The sequence below is a fragment of the Carassius auratus genome, unplaced genomic scaffold (genome assembly GCF_003368295.1).
Source record: "Carassius auratus strain Wakin unplaced genomic scaffold, ASM336829v1 scaf_tig00215868, whole genome shotgun sequence".
Taxonomy (NCBI): domain Eukaryota; kingdom Metazoa; phylum Chordata; class Actinopteri; order Cypriniformes; family Cyprinidae; genus Carassius; species Carassius auratus.
Genome location: NW_020528283.1, coordinates 538,896 through 557,249, shown reverse-complemented (window position 1 = coordinate 557,249; position 18,354 = coordinate 538,896). Strand labels below are relative to the sequence as shown.

Genomic DNA, 18,354 nt, shown 5'->3' with positions numbered 1-18,354 from the left:
TTTAATGCTTATTTTACTTATTATACTGTATGCTTGTTTCTAAAAAAAAAAATATATATATATATTTGTATTACCACTTCAACTACTAAAAGCTAGACTAAAGAGACAGGCCTCAAAAAGTATTTGAACATTTCAGACCACACTTGGAGCACAGTAATAACATCAGGTCACAAAAAATCAACAATAATATAAACAATAAAATAGTGTGTTTAAAAAATTTATGTTACCAAATATATGCATACATAAATATTTGATTTAAATATATATTTATATAAATATTTATGTTTTTAGATATTGAACAAATATATTTAGACAAATTGTACAACTGTACATCTGTTGTTACTGATTTGTATCCACTAAAAATGACTTCGGGAACAGTTGGTTCATGTGAATTTTGTTCTAAGAAAAGGTCTAACAACATTTGCCAATTTTGCAAGCAGGTGCCATTTTTAAGTATCGTTTGTCCTTTTGCAATGACATTTACAAAGCATGGCCTAAATTTCCAGATACTTTTTTTGGAACCGCTGTATTCCCTGTTTTCTCTTTCATATCCAACTAAAATTAGGTGGGCCCCCCAGACAGATGGGCCCTTAGACATTCATGAGACCCCACAGCTATTTAACTCCGAGTCTGAGAGTAAAGGAAGGCATTCTTCGACCAAACAATGAGAAATGCATCTCTATTAATGACTAGAGAGTAGGCTGAACAAAGAGCTGCCTGCAGGGAACCAGCAGTCTAAACAACCCACCCACCCTCCCTCACGCTGTCAAACCACAGTATGCAAAACCGATCATCTGGACCCAGAAGACGCGATTTATGACCGTGTATTACCGTGAAGATACCCCAAAGTCAGTGTTTTAAGAGGACGCACTGTTGTCTGAGCGTCAGGGAGGGTTCTCGATCCTGACGTCGCGCCGCGCGCTCCAGCCCTGCGCCGCTGTTGCGCTCAGTATCTTCACAAAACCAACCCAAACGTGGCCATCGCTCAGCGTGATTTGACATCGAGACATCTGGAAATCTAGGAGATTACATTGATCGACAACGTGAGTATAAATATGGCTTTGGTTTTATAATTTAATGGGAATTTGGTAAACGCGGTGTGGTGGAAGCTAACGGGACTGCCCGCTGGCAAATATTACATCACTGCTGCCGAGTCAGATTTAACAGAGAGTGGTTTTGTTCATTATTAACAATGAACTAACTCGACATTTATGCGTGTTGTTATTAAAAAATGATAAAATACAAACGTTGTAGACGCGTGCGAGCTAGTGCATCGTTATCTCATACGCCCGTTTTTACGCTCGCATCATCGTTAACGTTAAATGTCTGCATAGTGGGTTTTTACGATCTTGAAGGTGGGTTTCTTAGCTTTTAAAATAATTAATTCCCGTAATCAGGGTCCATGAGATGCACGGTAGTGTAAAGAAACAAGCGGTCATGGACCGGTTGTATATTTTGTTTTTGTTTTGATGCTGATTTTACATTATTTATTTGTGTTTCGACTTGGCTTTCAGAATTATGTTGGATTTTATGTAAAAAAAAAAAAAAGGCTGAAAAGAGAGAGAGAGAGAGATTAATATACAAGTGATGAATCACTAAATAGGCCCACAGATATAGGGCGTGCTGCTGTTCTGTCAAATGGGCGCATGAGGCCTGTGTTTGCGCATATCGATCACAACACCAGCGGTTCGTGAATAAACACCAGTCACTTCATCACCTCAAAACATCGGGCCTTATAGATCATAATATAAATGCTAAAAAATCTCGAAGATACTCTCTCTCTTTCTCTCTCTCTAACACACACACACACACACACACACACACGTAAACACATATATATCTTTATTACTGTATGTGACAAAAATTGTAACAGATGAAACAGTCAGAAGATGTGGCACTAATTGAAGGATCCGCCACTATAAGCATTGTCTGCAACTTTCTTGTATAAATGTTGTTAGAATGCACACTCTGATAAACAAACACTTTGGATGCTCTTGACAGTGTCCATTTAAACACGAGTCACTGGGAAGATACACACTTTTTTTTAACCAGTAAACCCTTTTTATCTCTAGAAGTCTATTCAAAGAAAGTTTACTCATCATTTGATGACTGTAACCTGTATTTCTTTCGATTTCCAGGCTATTGCTATCTTACTTCAAGTTCCCAAAATGGCTGTTTGAATCTAACATCCATCTTTAAAGACTTTAAATTACAATATTTTGGTCAACACAGCCTGTAATTCAAATAATTTTCTGTAGATTCAAATAGGCTATGTTCAGTTAGTCAGTTTCTTCTTCTACTGTTAAGCAAAAGAGTGTCAATAATTTAGTCTAAATTTGCATGATAACATTTAATCATCTAAAATTATAGTAGAAAACAAAATGATTCTATTCCAAATTTACAACACAATTGCATAACAGTTCAAACAGCCTGTTTTTACCCAAACCTCTCTGTGTTTGTGCTTGTGTGAGAAGCCGTGTTGTTGTCTGTGTGCAGCTGTCTGTCTGATCTTGTAGCTAAACACCTAGTCTGTGGAATGTAGTGGCTGTCATGGCCTGTAGTTATACCATTAGTCTTGAAAGCAGGAGCTTTTTCTGCCCCCTTATCAGGGACCTCTTTGCCTTTCTCATTTTATTTACTACAGTAATAGATGAGGATGTTGTGGTGTAGCTCAAATGGTACTAATTCACCCAATAATACAAGCCAAATAATTGCCCTGGTCAATCTAACAGTCTATCACTGGTTACTCCCATACAGTATGTCTCAGGAGTGTGTGACAGATTGGAAGAAGTCAGGCTAAACTGACTCATGAATTACTGGAAATAGAGGCCCAGACTGTGAACTAATTTAAGCTCTAAGATTTATTTCAGTGTTTCTCCTGCAGTGTCAAGTTAGAAATGGAAATCATCAGAGTAGTTTGTTGAGACCCTAAGAATACAATTTTTTTTCTTTGTGAATCTTCTTAAAGTCTTGATGGAACAGAGTTAGTGGCAGTTGTTTTCTTTCATATTTTGATGTACAGTAGAGTAAAATGGATCATTTAAGAAAACTGAATGGTGGGACTTGGTTATATGCGTCAGTTGTTGATTGGATGGTGTCATATTTGTTGAATGCAAGCTTTCTGTAAATTATGATGGGACAGAGTTTCAGCAGACTAAATGCATTTAGAAGTCCAACTTCACAAATCAAAAGTATGTCATTTTATTAGAAGATCAAGTCATGATATTTTTAGATTAAAAAAAGAAGCATATACTAGAATTAATAATTCACAATAAAATAAATGACATGCATTTAGTAAATACATGAGTTTATGTACATAAGATAATTTTCATTTCATGCCAACTTTAAAAGTTTTATTTTTTATTTTTATTTTAAGAATTAGCTTATAGAGTAGCATTCCAAAAGTCCTTCTGAAAATAATTTTGTGGACTGGATGACAACCAATTTGAAAAGAAAATAATTTAAAGTAATGTGGTTCAGAATATATTTTTCTTATACACACACAGACTGGCAGGAACAACTGAATGTTATGTAAGGGAGTTTATCTGGCCAAACTGCAGGAGGATACAGACGGTTCAGTGAGGGTTCTCATTGACAGGTGTTGTTTGCAGAGGATCTCTCGCTGTTGTATGGTTCCTCTCTGTTAAGGTAAAATGCACAGAATGTCCATTATTGCTTACAATTATTGGCAATATATTAAATGTGCTTACAAGAACAATATTAGGAAAAATAGGTGCATTACTATATTTTATGAAATTTTTTTTTAGTGCACTACTTTCAAGGTTAGTTTGGTAGAACATGAAGTAAAGTTGATTGAGTGTCCATGTTTGGGCAACTAGAAAAATAATAATAATTTTTTCCCCATTGATTTTGTTTCGTGCCTGTAGCCTACAATGGGACAACTGTTATCAACACTGGCACACACATACAGCGACTTTCAGATGATGTAATAGGCTCTACTACTTCACAGAGACTGTTTAGGTCATTGGCAAGCTTTGCACGTCCTATTTCTTTTTGTTGTAACTGTCTGCCCACTCTGAGTCTCAACAACAGGTCACTGACCCACAGCCATTTCCTCCCTCAAGATTTCCACCCTTCTAAAATAAGTTAAATATCCACCGCTCACCCCTCCCTTCCTCTCTAGTGACTCTGTAGTGAAGTCGCCACCATTGGTACACCAGCAAAAATATACTGAATAAGAGCCATGGTCAGAGCTGTGGCTTAGTGGTTAACACATACTGTATGTTTGTGCGAGTTCATCTTCCATAATTTCCTGAATTTCACTATCATTTCCTGTCCTATTTGCTCTGTTCCCATATTTAAAAGTTGCAAAAATGTCAAAAAAAAAAAAAAAATATATATATATATATATATATATATATATATATATATATAAAAATCACTGTTAGCACTGAAAGTAAGAGTTTAGTTTTATAAAGACCTCACCATCTCCCTTGCAATCTTTTGTTATCTCTAAATGATCACCTCAGTTCTACAATTAAGGTCCTGATATAGTTTTTTTGTCTGTTTGTTTTCCATTCAGGGGTAAAATGAAGTTACTTTTACTCCCAAGAAATTATGAAATACATTTTACTTGTAGTTTTAGGTGATTACCGTATATGCAATCATCTAAATATATGTGTATATGTAATCATTAGTCAACTCTCGTAATCCATTCTTAGTTTCCTTCATGGCATGGACTCCTGTAAGTTTGAGTATTTTTGTGTTGTATTTCCTTTATGTTAAATCTAAACTGAAATTGTAAATTATGTATTTACTCATATACCAGTGTATTTATATATTGTCTACATTCTGAATACATTATCATCTATAGACTGTGAGCAGATTAAGGAGCCTGTGACCTGGATTTAGTTAATTGTTCATTTGTTAGTTTGTCTTTAAGTTTCTTTTTGTGTATTTTTGGCACTTTTTTTAACATTCTTTGTTGAAAATATATGTTTACACAATGAGATGCCCAACTAAAATGCCCTTTTCCACTTATCAACACTGAATATTATGTTTTAAGCGAAGATAATTTAAAAATCTGAGTCCTGTCTTCTCTCTTTTTTCCAGATGTTTACCTTCAGCCAAGAGATCCTCTTTAACCTGTTCTTTAACATTCCCCACTTTCCAAAACCACGGATTGGCATTGGACGTGTGAACTAAAGTCTTCAGAAAACCACATTCTGCAAATATACAAACATTCTTTCATCTTAACCCACTAGGGGAAGATGGACAGTCCACCTAAGATAGCCGGGGAAACTCTTATTGTCCACCACATTCCACTAGTTCACTGCCAGGTTTCAAGCTCACGACAGTGCTGTGGTAGTCCATTGAAAAGGAACAGTAATCCTTTCAGCTGCCCGGAGAATCTGGGACTGAGCCGGACTACCTCCCTACCTGAGAGAGATATTCTTCAGCGGGAGGCATTGGTGTACAGCAGCCTCATACAGACATCGAGCAGCAGCCTTAGCTCTAGTGATACTTTTGGGGATGGAGGAATTAGAGGAGGGCAGAAACATGGAAGAAGTGGGAGAGAAGGGAGTATGGCAAGTGACACTTCCTCTTTCACCTCAAGCAATTCTGAAGATCAAGCTCAAGGCCTGCAGCTGAAGACACATGAACGGCTGAACTCAAGACGTAACCCCTTTCTGCTCAACACTGAAGATGAAGATGATGAAGATGAAGACAATCTGAACGGATATTTGGAAGACTCCTCTTTTCACCTGCATGGAGATTCGCATGAAATCTCAAATGCAGCACTTGCAAATGAAGACTTGCCTCCTTTCCACCTGCATGACCTTGAGTTCACTGTTGAACCTTTTCTCTTGCATGGCTCTACAGAAAAACAGTGGAGTTCCACACATGGGCCTAGTGGGGAAGCAGAGCAGAGAGACCACACAATAGGTGGGACTTTCGATTTGTCTACTCACATGGAGGGACTGAACTTGCTGAGATTAGATAGCCAGCGGCGCTTCGGAAGCAGTGGTTCCACCCTTTCAATGGACTGTGGTGAGCAAGAATGGGGTGAGGATGATGATTATGAAGACCAGTCCATGCAAGGTGGCAGAGGAAGCTCGGAGTGTTCCAGTCTTGCAGCACCACATTGCTCCTGTTGTGGCCTTTCTCAGCCATACCCTGAACCTTTTCATGAATCATTTTCTGAGTGTCACCAGGGCTACGGCAGTGATTCCTCCTGCAATAGCTCAGATGGAGTGCTGGTTAACTTCAGCACGATTTACAACAAGATGAACAATGTTGTCCCAGCCAAACAGTCACTCAATATCAACAGTTCTGCCGAGCAATCCTTTGCCTCGTCTGTCTCTGAGCTCGTTGGGATGTGCGGAACAGAATGTAGCAGTGGACATGGAGCTTTCTACCTGGACTTACACACCTCCCCAAGTGAAACACCTCAGCATCCTTTAGCCACTCAAGAACATGCAAACTCTTCTTCTGTATCTCAGCCACAAGGCGCCACTCTGGAACTAGATGCCAACTGTAATTCCTACCACAACCTTCTTGGAAGCGAGACACTGGCCTCTACTGAAACCTCTGCCAGTGAACTCACCTCATGTCTTCAAAGCCAAGCTCGCTTGGTTGTAGCAACGCAGAATTACTACAAGCTGGTGACATGTGACCTTTCTTCCCAGTCCTCTCCCAGTCCAGTGGGATCATCGGTCACAAGCTGCTCAGATGAGCACAGCAAAGGAAGTCCCACTCAGCCAACAGAATACTACCTATTCCAACAAATGAAAGAGGATGAAGAAGAGGTGTTATATTATTTGCTTCATATGGTGTTAGCTTGTATTTAGCATTTTGTGCCATCACTCATTCTATACTCCTTAGCAATATGTACACTGTACCTTCTTATTTTTCTTGTAACTTGTTACATCATTTACATCCTTTGCTTTTTCTTATGCCAGAATGAAGAAAAGGATTCATGTGGGATTGAATCTACCCGTGACAATGTAATTGAGGGGCAGGTGTATATCAACATCTCCCCACCTACAGCAGCCTGCAGTTCAGTTGGCGCTTCGGGGAGCAGTCGACCTCGTTCTCGCAGCTACGATCGGAATCTAGACAAGTCACCATCTCCTCGCCTTGGGTCCTTGGAGCGCATGCTCAGCTGCCCTGTTGGGCTTAGTGAGAGTGCAGCCCCTAGCCCGCCACCTCCACCACGTGTCACTTCATTTGCTGAAATAGCGAGGAATAAGAGAAGAACCGGAGGATCACCATCACAGAGGGGTGGAATGGAGGCCACATCCATGAACTCTCACTCATCTGGAGAGTTCTTGCCCATCCTGGAAGACCTTCCACAGGGTCAGAGCCACAGTTTGCCACCACTCACTCGATGCCATAGTCAAGGGAGCTGTGATTTGTCCTCTCCGCATAGATCACGGAGTACACCGCTGCGAGAATCTCCAGGGGGAGCAGGAAAACAGACTCGAACCAAAGCAGAAGGTAAGGAGACGTTTTTTCACTGTATCTTATAAAAAGAGGAAGGTTAAATTGTGTTACTTGTAAGAGCTAGTTTATTTTCTGGATTGAATTGTTTTGGGTTTGAATTATATCACTGTGCAGTCTGGCACCCAGAAGCCTGATTGCATTCTTGACTGTTTTGGTTGGGTTATGACAATTTGAGTTTCATCATTTTATTTCTTTAACATTTCAAACCTAGCTAGTAAACATTGTGTATTCTCAGTGATTGCCCTTTGATTGTCATTTTCCAAGCGAATTTGATTAGCATCTGCTAAAATGTACCACTCTTTCCTCTTGGGGCAGTTGCTTGGCTGTTGATAAAGAGTGTTTTCAGCACATTGATCTGCGGTTACTGTTTGGTTGCTAGAGTGTTGCAAGGATGTTTTGGGTCATTCCTTATTTTGGTCTAGGTCAAAACAAAACAGACAAAAAAAAAAAAAAAAATCTTTACTGGAAGTTTAAGACCCCAAAATAAATTCAGTCATCCTTTACTTACCCATGTCATTCCAAATTCGTATGACTTTCTTCTATGCAATACAATACAGTATCTCCAATAATTTTGCTTTAACTATTTCCTTTTTTCCTGTTTTCCAATAATTATTCTTTTTGTGGAGGAATAAATGTTATGTGAGTTTTAAACAACATAAGGTTAAATTAAATATGACAGAATTTTTGTGTAAAATATTCTTTTATGTATGTCTATGGTTTTTTTATTTTCTGCCAGGCAATCTCAAATCTGATGAGATTAGTAATAATACATCTGTCCAGATGCATTATGTGAGGTGTCATTCATGACTGTTGCACAAACAGTGCTAGAGTTACATGATAAAGTTTAATACTTAGGTTAGGATGTTTGACAAAGCAAAAGAAATGGGCAAAATGAGTTTGATAAACAGAAAGGTTAGCTTTTGTTGCTGGAATGCATGTTAGTTCTCTTTGTGGTTAGTGCTGTGCTGCCCCTGCTGGCCGTGACTGGGTACTGCAGTGTCCTAAGACCTCTGACATTATGAGTTCTCAGGCACGTGGAGCAAACCGTTTGCGCAATAGCCGAGTGACGTTTCACACACACTGTGTGCCTGTCAGAGCACACGCAACACACACACACACACACACACACACACACACACACACACACACACACACACACAAACAGAGGAGCTTCTTAAACAGGCTGTTTTGCTCATAATGTCTTGGTTGTTTATGTACCACTGCTGGTCATTAACTTTTTGGAGCAATGTTTTAAGGTATGTTTTTGACATAGTTGTATGAATTTAGTTTTATGTATGGTTTTGTTTCAGTTTCATCATAAGACTCTGTTGTTGCTATTACTTCTGCTGGGTTTTATTCCAGCTGTTGTAAAATACTGTGCTATTGCCATAGCCTTTCTGTTTTAAATTTCCATCAAATAATTTTCTTCATATGATAATTAGATATGTATCACTTAAATTACTTTTATTCCTAATGTTTTATGAACTTTAGATAGCTTTAGTTAATGCCTACATTACTGCATTAAATGATAATCTTCATCTGTTTTATTTTATCTCCAAACCCTCTTTGCTCATCTATGCGTCTCATCTTTTTCTCCCCCCTAGGTGGCCTGTCTAGTTCCACAGACTCCTCTCCAGTTGTGATTCGCTATAGCAAAGATCAACGTCCGACTTCGTTACCCATTCAGCCTTTCACTTTCCAGCACCAGTTTGGGAAACCTCAGGCGAAGCCTCTCCTTCCTCTTCTGGACGGATACATCAGCCAAATGCAGGCTCGAGGGGCTACAGCGCCTGAGGGAGGTGAAGATGACTCAGAAGAAGATTGTAGGCCACCTCACGGCACCTCTATCGCACCTACAACAGTGCGGCCATCCCCACTGGGCAGCTATTCCCCAGTTCGCCTCCTAGGTGCACCCACCTCTTCTGGAACCTGCTCGACATGCACTCCGACCCCTGGTGGTCCGAGACCACCACGTTCCCTCTCTTGTCCCATTTCTGCAGGTCTTCTGCCACAGCATACTCCAACTGGAATGGCCATCCGTACCGAGACTCCAAAACTTGCTCCCTTACCTCCTACACCGCCTCCACCTCCGCTGATGAAGCAGAGTCTGCTAATGCCTGCATTGCCCACTAGAAATCACTGTTTCCACCGTGGCAATTTGCCAACGCTTCCCAGCTCAGGTCTCAGTCCTCTCGGACAGTTGGAACCAGCGCCACAGGAAGAGCCAGTGAAGGTTTTACCCACGTGTGTGACACAGCAACAGCCTAATGGTAGGTTTGGAGCAAAAATTTGTGAATTCACAGTCTAGACATTGCCTTGTGTTGTTTATGACTTTATAATATTTTTTTCTTATTTCAAAAAAAAAACATTAACGTGGTTTTGCTCTTCTTTTCTGATTTGAGTTGGATAGTTCAAAACAATTGTATATTGGCTGCCTATCTGAACAAAGCCGTAGCTTCCATACTATTCTTTCCTTTAAATACTGCTAACAATTTATCTTTTCTTTCCCTTCTGTTGCCCCTTCTGCCTATTTTTTCCATTGCATCACTTTGGCATTTCCACAATATTATCTTACCCTTCTGACTGTTCTTTCTCTTTTGGTACTTTTCCCTATGTATGTATGTTCATTTATCTTACCATCCATTCACCAATACTTTTTATTTTATTTTCGTATTCCATCCATTCTTTGCCACCATCCCCTTTTTCTTCCATTTTGCCCCCCCCAGTGCACCACCTTTCCCCGCAGGCACTCAAATGGAGAGAGTACCGGCTCAAGAACCCTCTGGGTGTGGAGCGTGGTAAAAACGGCCCTCATTCTATCTCTTGTGCTTTGGAAACCAAGAGACCTGGATCTCGAGTCATGCGACGCAATGTGTTTGATTTCCCTCCCACCAAACAACCACTCAGCTTCGGCAGACTTAATGGTGCTGAACCAATTTCTATCACCCAACAGGGGTTGAGGGGAAAGAGACAGAAAGGGGGCTGGAATAATTTTATTTGTAGTTAGTGAACACTTAAGTGTGACAATGACCTTATCTTTTTTGTTATCACCAGCTTGTTTTGTCTAGCAAAGAGTCTATATTTGGTGTAGGTTTGCATTTATCTGACAGATGTTGTTTTTGTTTATAGGTCAGTCATGGAGGCAACTGCCGCAGTGTTACAGTGAATTCCTGCCTGATTATTTCTCTCAGACAGAGCGCCCCCCAGAGGAATTCTGCTTATCTCCTGATGCTAATACTGAAGAATCCATCTCTATAGACTTGTTGCAGAAGAAAGGTGTGTGATTTTTTTTTTTTTTTTTTTTTTTTGTGTAGTACTGCTAACAGTGGCCTAGCATGTGTTCACTAAGTTCTTAAAGGGACAAAACACACAGTTTCTGCCAATCTCATGTCAGTCTTTATTTTATGCCAGAACGTTTGCCTCTCTCACTTATTTTGCAGTTTAAACAATGTCCAGATTTACCTATAAATTTCATATAGACATAGCAGTATAATAACCTCAGGAAACTCATCTTTAAAGCCTTATTGTTGCGGTGAGCCCTTTAGCTCTCAAATTAATTCTAGTTTTAATCCGCTGCATACACACTGCAGTGATTATTATGTGTACCCTAGTGACTAGAATGCGGAAGAAATCTTTGTCTCTTCATGTTTTTTCCACTGGGTACTCATATCAGTCAAACAAGGCCCTTTGCTTTCCAATCAAATACTGACAATCCCATCAGACCCTCTAAACTGCATTAGCACATGACAGCATGTGTTTGGGTGTACATACTATTAGTTAGAGTTGGATAAATAAAATAATGGAATATTTTCTATTTTGTCTCTTCTGTTTGTCCTTATGTACTAGGTTTGGTGAAGGCCATAAACACAGCAGTTGATCTGATAGTGGCTCATTTTGGCACCAGCCGGGATGCAGGAGTAAAGGTACATTTGAAATAACAGTGTTAAACTCTGTATACTTAGTTTACGTGTCTCACTAAAGGCAGTGCAAATGTTGACATTACCCTTTCGCTGTCTCTTTCAGGCCAAATTGGGCAATAGCTCTGTAAGTCCAAACGTGGGTCACCTTATTCTAAAGTACCTCTGTCCTGCCATTCGTGAGATACTGCGTGATGGACTGAAAGCTTATGTACTAGACCTGATCATCGGACAATGCAAAAACCAGCCCTGGAGTGTGGTGGAGGCCTCCACACAACTCGGTATGAGAGGAGGTATGGAGGTGATTATTTTATGATTGGAAATGAAGGAAATTATTTATGCTTATCCTTTCTGTCCTAGGTCCCTCTACACGGGTTTTACACAGTCTGTTTTCTAAAGTCAGTCAGTATTCTGAGCTGACCAATCACAGTATGAGACTCAATGCCTTCATCTTCGGCCTGCTAAAGTAAGCTTCTTTCAATTTTCTCTCTCTTTTCATCTCCCTGTTCTTCCTTTCACTGTTTCTAATCACGCTTGTCTTCATACTGCTTATGAAATCACATTTTTGTACTTTTTTACATTTATTGCTTGTTAAAGCATCAACATTTAATACAAAATTGATTTCTAAATTGACATATTGTGCAATTTGTTGGATTGCCATCTAGGATGATTTTTTTCAATTGGAAATGCCTTTAAAATGGAGGGTCTGTTATTTGATGCTTTTTAAATTTTATTTATGGAGTATTTGTACTTTTTCAAAGGTCTTAAAGCACTGTTTGAGAACTTACATTTATTTTAGCAGCCCCCCGAGAGATAGACAACACAGACCAAGTGAGATGTTCAGATAGAAGGATGATAGTTTCCGTCTTTAGTTGATTGATGGAACGGATTGTGCTTCTTAATCTTCTTGGATATAAAAAACATATTTGACCATTAAATGCATTGCAGTACTGCAGTATCTTATCTTGATAACAATGTTGAAGAGAAGAGGCTTTACATTCAGTATTGGATCATGAATTTAGCCAATGGCATATGACAAGAAATAACTCAAATAAAGTAAAATAAAAGATTAAATAAATTCTGTGTATGAAGTTAATTAGATTAGATTGCATCTCCTCAGATTTGATAGTCTAATCACAACAATTGAGAGCCAACTCCTAATATTTGATGGGGGAAAAAATGTAATATAAATGCATTTTTATGCTTTGCATATAGAAATTGCTTTATCTGAAAGAGACATGCAGTATTGCTTTAGATTTTAACATTTTAACTTTTAAAACATTTAGCCATTTTCTAACTTTTGGAATAGGATTGGTGTCTTAAAATGGAGTTTTGGTAGGCAGCTCACTAGGTTTTGGAACCGATCGATGGCATGTTTTTTATTAGCACTAGGTCTAAAAAAAAAAACTAAAATCTTCCTGTCGAAATCTCTGCAGTGAGATTAGAGAAGTCTTTAGAATTCATCAAAGGCTCCAGTTTTGCTTTGAAGGGCCTTGACGTAGTCATCTCAGCTCCTGTGCAAACTATTTTCCACTCCTATTAAAATTATAGTCAGACGCACAGCACTTTGATCATTAGTTTCAATTATTCATTCTGATGCATACTGATCTCTCTCTCACTCTCTCATCTGTCTGTCTCACTCTGTACTGTGGTCACTCTTCTTCTTGAGATCGATACAGAGTGCAGTAATCACTTCCAGGGTCCTTGTTGTTGCACTTGTAGTATTTCACTTTAAAACAGATTTCCAGGGGTCTTCAACAGGGGGTCCTCAACCCCTAGGAGTTTTTCAGCAGTACTGCATGGTCGAAGGCAAATTATTATTTGTATTTTAATTTTTTCCGATTAATCCATTTACGTTAATTACAAATTACAAATACAACATTTTCATATCTGTATTAACAACCGTTTTCAAATGTGATTATAAAAAAAAAAGTAATTTGAGCTCCAAATCAGCATATTAGAATGCTTTCTGAAAGACCATTTGACATTGATGACTTGAGTAATGGCTGCTTAAAATGTAGCTGTTTTTCACAGGAAAAAAATATATTTTCAAATATATTGAAATAGATCTATTTTTAATGTTGTAATAATATTTCACAACATAACTTTTCTTTTGGGGGAGGGGAGACTTGGTGAGCATAACAGACTTCTTTCAAAAACATTAATCTTGCCGACCTCAAATATAATGAAAAAAATATATTGAAGACCCCTGCCTCTGGTGTAAGTGTATTATTTCTGTTATTGTGCAGTAAAGTTACAGATTTGCATTTTACCTCAGTAGTTTTGTGTCCATGATTTTACAACACTCACCTTCACTGTTTTTCAGCTTGCGATCTCTGGAATTCTGGTTCAATCACATTTATACACATGAAGGTAGGACCATGATATTTGCTCTTACATTCATGCTGCAACATTAATTTTTAGCGTCTTGTTCAAGAGCAGTTGGCTTTAGTCAGAGAAATAGTGAAGCAGAGCCAATATTTGTATGTTTCTCATACTCTATTCCCAGCATAATTCTAATATTTAGCATTTTTTGTTCTGGCATGGTTCCTCAGACATCGTAGCAGCCCACTACCACCCATGGGGTTTCCTACCCCTGTCTCAAGGGGCCTGCCAGCCACTGTTTGAAGAGTTGTTGCTCCTTCTTCAACCGCTCTCACTGTTGCCCTTTGACCTTGACTTGCTATTTGAGCCACACCAGCTACAGAAAGGGGAAGAACACCTGAGACGCAAGGAACAGCTGTGCTCTGCTCGCCAAGGCCTCGACCAATCAGATTGTTCCACCTTTCAGCTCATGCGAGGCTGTGGAACGCTGGAGTCTGGAGCACAGGAAGTGGGAATGCTGCCTCAGAGAGAAAGGTTCTTGTTGAGAGATGAAGAGAGCCGGCTTAGGAGATTAAAAATGAAATGTGACGGGCGGAGGAGTGCAGGAGCAGAATCACGGGATAAGGAGGCTGGAGTTGGCAAAGAGTGCTTGAGGAAGAGTGACCCAGGACAGATAAATGGTGGCGGGTGGTGTGCTGGCCGGATGAAGGGAGTTGGAGAAGACTGTGAGAAGGAGAAAAGGAGAGAAAGGGATGGAGATGGAGCCAAACAGAGAAACCGACAAGCTGGCTGGTGGTACCAGCTGATGCAAAGTTCACAGGTTTACATCGACAACTCCACCGAGGGCTCAAAATTTGTGAAGCTGGAGAAGAGGAGGAAAGGTGGTGTTGAGAGCAACCGGAAAAGCCATCCACCTCCTAGAGAAGGTGTGGTTGAGGGAGCTGAGGCCATTCAGCAGATGCATGAACAGGTGGAACATTGTCGAACCAGCAGTAGTAATATTAATAGCATTGGCACTGGTGTCCTCCACCAATCAGCATTGTCAGAACCCACCAAAGTCACAAAGGGGAAGCCATCATGGATGGGAAGTCCACCGGAATCAGTCCTCACTGAGCTGAAGAAGAGTAAGGAAAAGCACCCAGACTGCCTGGATGCCTTTGAAAGGGTTCAGGCCCAGCCAGGAGCAGGGGAGGATGGGTCGGCACAGGTGCTCCGCTGGGGTCGGCTATTTGGAGCTGGAAACGCAAGCAAGGTGGAGAAGAGTGAGCAGAAACTAGTCCGAAAACAAAGGTGAGTTGGCAAACATTTACGGCCTTTTCACACCAAGAACAATAACTATATTTAACTAAACCCACACCAATGGATGATAACGCTCTGATTATTATAAGCACATGCTCCAGTTATGTTGTCTCCCAATTTGAATGCTCAAGCTTTTTAAGGTAAGATGGGTTCTGATTGGCTGATTGGATTCCACTGATATGGTTCCTTTGTCTCATTATCATTGTGATGTCCATTTCTCTATTCTCTTAAAATTAGAACAATTATTAGAACATTATAGCTATTGATCTTGGTGTAAACTGGCCTTTTCATAACACAAATAATTGCTATAAATGAAGATGGTCCATATTTCATCTTCACTTGTTTAGACTTGTAGCTAATTGAATACCTATATGTTTGTCTCAGATTGCCGTCTGGTTGGTTGAGTCTCGACCGTTCCATGTTAGATCTGATGGCTCAGTCTGTTGGAGTGGGAAAAAGAGCAGAGCAACAATCTCTCACATCTCAAAGCCAAGAATCCCCCCTTGGCCCTACTGAACAAGCACAAACACAGAATGCCCCAACACTGAGACAAGTCCCATGGTAATGTTGTTAGATGAGTTAGAATGACTAGTTAATTGGAATTATTTGCAAATGAAAAGATATTACTACCATACCTTAAAATTTTAACTAAAATGTTCTTTTTCTTTCTATCTTTGTATGCCTCTTTCAGTGAAGTGAAGGCGCTCTGCCATCATATAGCCACAGAGCCAGGGCAGCTCAGTTTCCAGAAAGGTGACGTACTGCAGGTGCTCAGCAGGGCAGACTCTGATTGGCTGCTGTGTGCTCTGGGCGACATCCAGGGCCTTGTTCCCATCATATACGTCACCCTGACTGAGGACAGTCAAGAGCGCTGAAACTCTTCGGCTTCGATTGAGACAGGTGTTAGATGCAGTTGGGGACAAAGAGGAGGGTCACTGCTTTTCTGAATATAAAATCTGCTGCACAAGGGATGAATTTGAGGGATTCATTATGTGCTTGCATGTGTATGTAAACAACAATACACCAGTGCACGCATACACACACAAACATCACACTTTGCTGTTGTGAAAGCACCCTCTTTATTTCTGTGAACAGCATTGAGCCAACCAGTGATTAGAAAGTGTAGATCTAGTTACTGAGTAGTGAAATTGTTTGCAATGGGGATTTTGCGACTTAGCTTGTAATCATAAATGACAATAGCCTTTTAAAAATAACTTAAAAACCAAGTGAAGTTGTTAGATGACACTACTGGCACATATGCCTTGTCTTTATTAAATACTGTATGATTTTATCTAATCTAAATGTTAATCATCTCATGTGTTGTGACTGACAGTGTGTGCATGTGCCCTTCAGAGGTCATGCGAAAACCGGAGGTCATTCATAAATATCTCTTTCTCAAACTGTTTGTGCAAATAACTGTATGAAGCTGAATAGTACATCACTGAAAAGGTGGATGCCTTGGTTTTTAAGTCTACAGGAATTAAAGCTCATTAACATGTTGAAAAAGACAGAAGTTTTCCCAACCTAACAGAACAAGGAAAATCAGTCTGCCCAGAGTCATTTTTTTTTTCTCTAACTTGTGCTGCTTTGACAGGTTAATCAATACGCTAATGCAATTACCTCAATCTCTGTCCCTTCATTTCAAGCTTTTTCACCAATTTCAATGGACAATTTACAGCCTGTAAGATTGCCTGCATGTGATGGAGTGCATCACAAATGTTTTGCTTTTGCTGATATTAACGGATTTAAAGATTTGAAATAAGCTCCATCTTAAACCTTAAATGTGCTATAATTCCTTCCTATATCAACATTTGCACAATTTGCAGTTGATATAAAAAAAAGGGAAGAAATGTCTTATGTTTGTCTACTTTATATTTTTGGTTGTATTGATTTGGTTCAAGGAGCTTTTGATTCTGTTTGGACTATATTTATTAAGATAGATGTGTCTGTTGATGAACGGATGGATGTATAGATAGAAAGGAATGGATTTATAGAGATTTATGCAAGTAGTTGAATAGATGGTGAGCAAAAATTAGTTTAATGGGGTTTGGAGAATCTGTTCCCCTTCAAATAAATTTAATTCATGAGATGATTTCCTCCAGCTTGTGAAGGTAATCCTCCAGACACTTCAATGCTAAAATATTATACACAAATACTTTTCTCTGCTTTTGCAGAGGACACACACACTAAAAAAGACATTTAGACAAGGACGGTAAAATTATTCCTCATTGTGCATATAGTTATAACTACATATAGTTATATGTGCTAAATTTAATTCAAGGTGAGGCCTTATGGAAGGGAATGTGTATTGTGTATTGTACATCGTTATTTCAGGATTTGAGAATGATCAACTTGATCAACTTTTTATTTCAAATAATCTTGAGCCCTTGGTATGACACCAGATGTGCTTTTGTTTAAAGTTAAAAATTTTGATTTGATTTTTTCAGATTGCTTTATTGAGACATCAATAGATGATTGTCCAAGTATGTTTTTGTTAAAACAGTTTTATGATTTATATTATTTTCAATTTATAAAATGCATTACTCATTATTTTGTGTATTTGTAAATGTAAATATGATGCAGTCTCATGTTCTCAAAAGGAAAATGACATTATTAACTTTGTTATTAACAGCTTTCAACGCTAACAGTTAAAACCATTCAAACGTACATTATACTGTTGGGATGTTATGTTATGAGAAGAAATAGCTCTCACAAAAAGCTGCGCAATCTAGATTGTAGTGCTGCTGCTTTTTGGTCAGTCTTGGCCACTTCAGGTTTGTCTGTTGGTCTTCCAAATATGCTTTGGTTTCCACTAAAGTCCACCTGTTAAATATCAGAGAGAGAGAGAGAGAGAGATTGCGAGAGAAATAGCTGTCCAGTGCCTTTTTGAACCAAAGCATCTGCTAATGGGATTCAAGAGTGGTTCCTCACAAGTGGTTGGTCCCATTGCAGTTGCTTGCAAAACTGGAATCAGACTGTTTTCCATGCGGATTATTAGAAGGTAAACACCAGTGACAAAGAGGATGTTTTAGTTTGGAGGGTGATGTATGTTTGTGCAGTGTCTCTCTCTCCCTCTATCTGCTTTGATCCTCGAAATATTTCCTGTATATACTGTACAATACCTGTAGCTCCCCTGGCTCTTCTTTCCCCTGTGACCATGTTGTTCTCCTATAACATTACCATCATGTATGGATGTCAATAACAAAGTGCTCATGTGAACACTGATGCAGAGCCTCTTGTCCTTTTTTCTCATTTAGGTATTTATGATAAGTACTGTTTTAATGGGAGTGATTTTCTTATGATTATATTGATTTAGTGATTGTTTGCATTTTTTTGTTTGCAAAAT

General features: G+C 39.2%; 1 protein-coding gene across 3 annotated transcripts; it reads left to right on the top strand.

The window, feature by feature from the left end:
• Window positions 1-738: 738 nt before the first annotated feature.
• Window positions 739-18,235, top strand: rusc2 (RUN and SH3 domain containing 2). 3 transcript variants are annotated; one of them, XM_026261482.1, is made up of 13 exons: window positions 739-1,043; window positions 5,074-6,770; window positions 6,924-7,461; window positions 9,072-9,737; window positions 10,194-10,391; window positions 10,597-10,743; window positions 11,314-11,390; window positions 11,491-11,677; window positions 11,745-11,850; window positions 13,711-13,757; window positions 13,940-14,999; window positions 15,393-15,569; window positions 15,700-18,235. In XM_026261482.1, exons 2-13 carry the CDS (start codon window positions 5,232-5,234, stop codon window positions 15,881-15,883), a joined length of 4,926 nt encoding a protein of 1,641 aa, XP_026117267.1. In that variant the 5' UTR covers window positions 739-1,043; window positions 5,074-5,231; the 3' UTR covers window positions 15,884-18,235. The 3 variants fall into 3 exon arrangements, with proteins under 3 accessions (XP_026117267.1, XP_026117269.1, XP_026117268.1); XM_026261483.1 differs by having other exon boundaries at window positions 740-1,043; window positions 11,491-11,665; window positions 15,700-15,939; XM_026261484.1 differs by lacking the exon at window positions 10,194-10,391 and having other exon boundaries at window positions 15,700-15,939.
• Window positions 18,236-18,354: the final 119 nt, after the last annotated feature.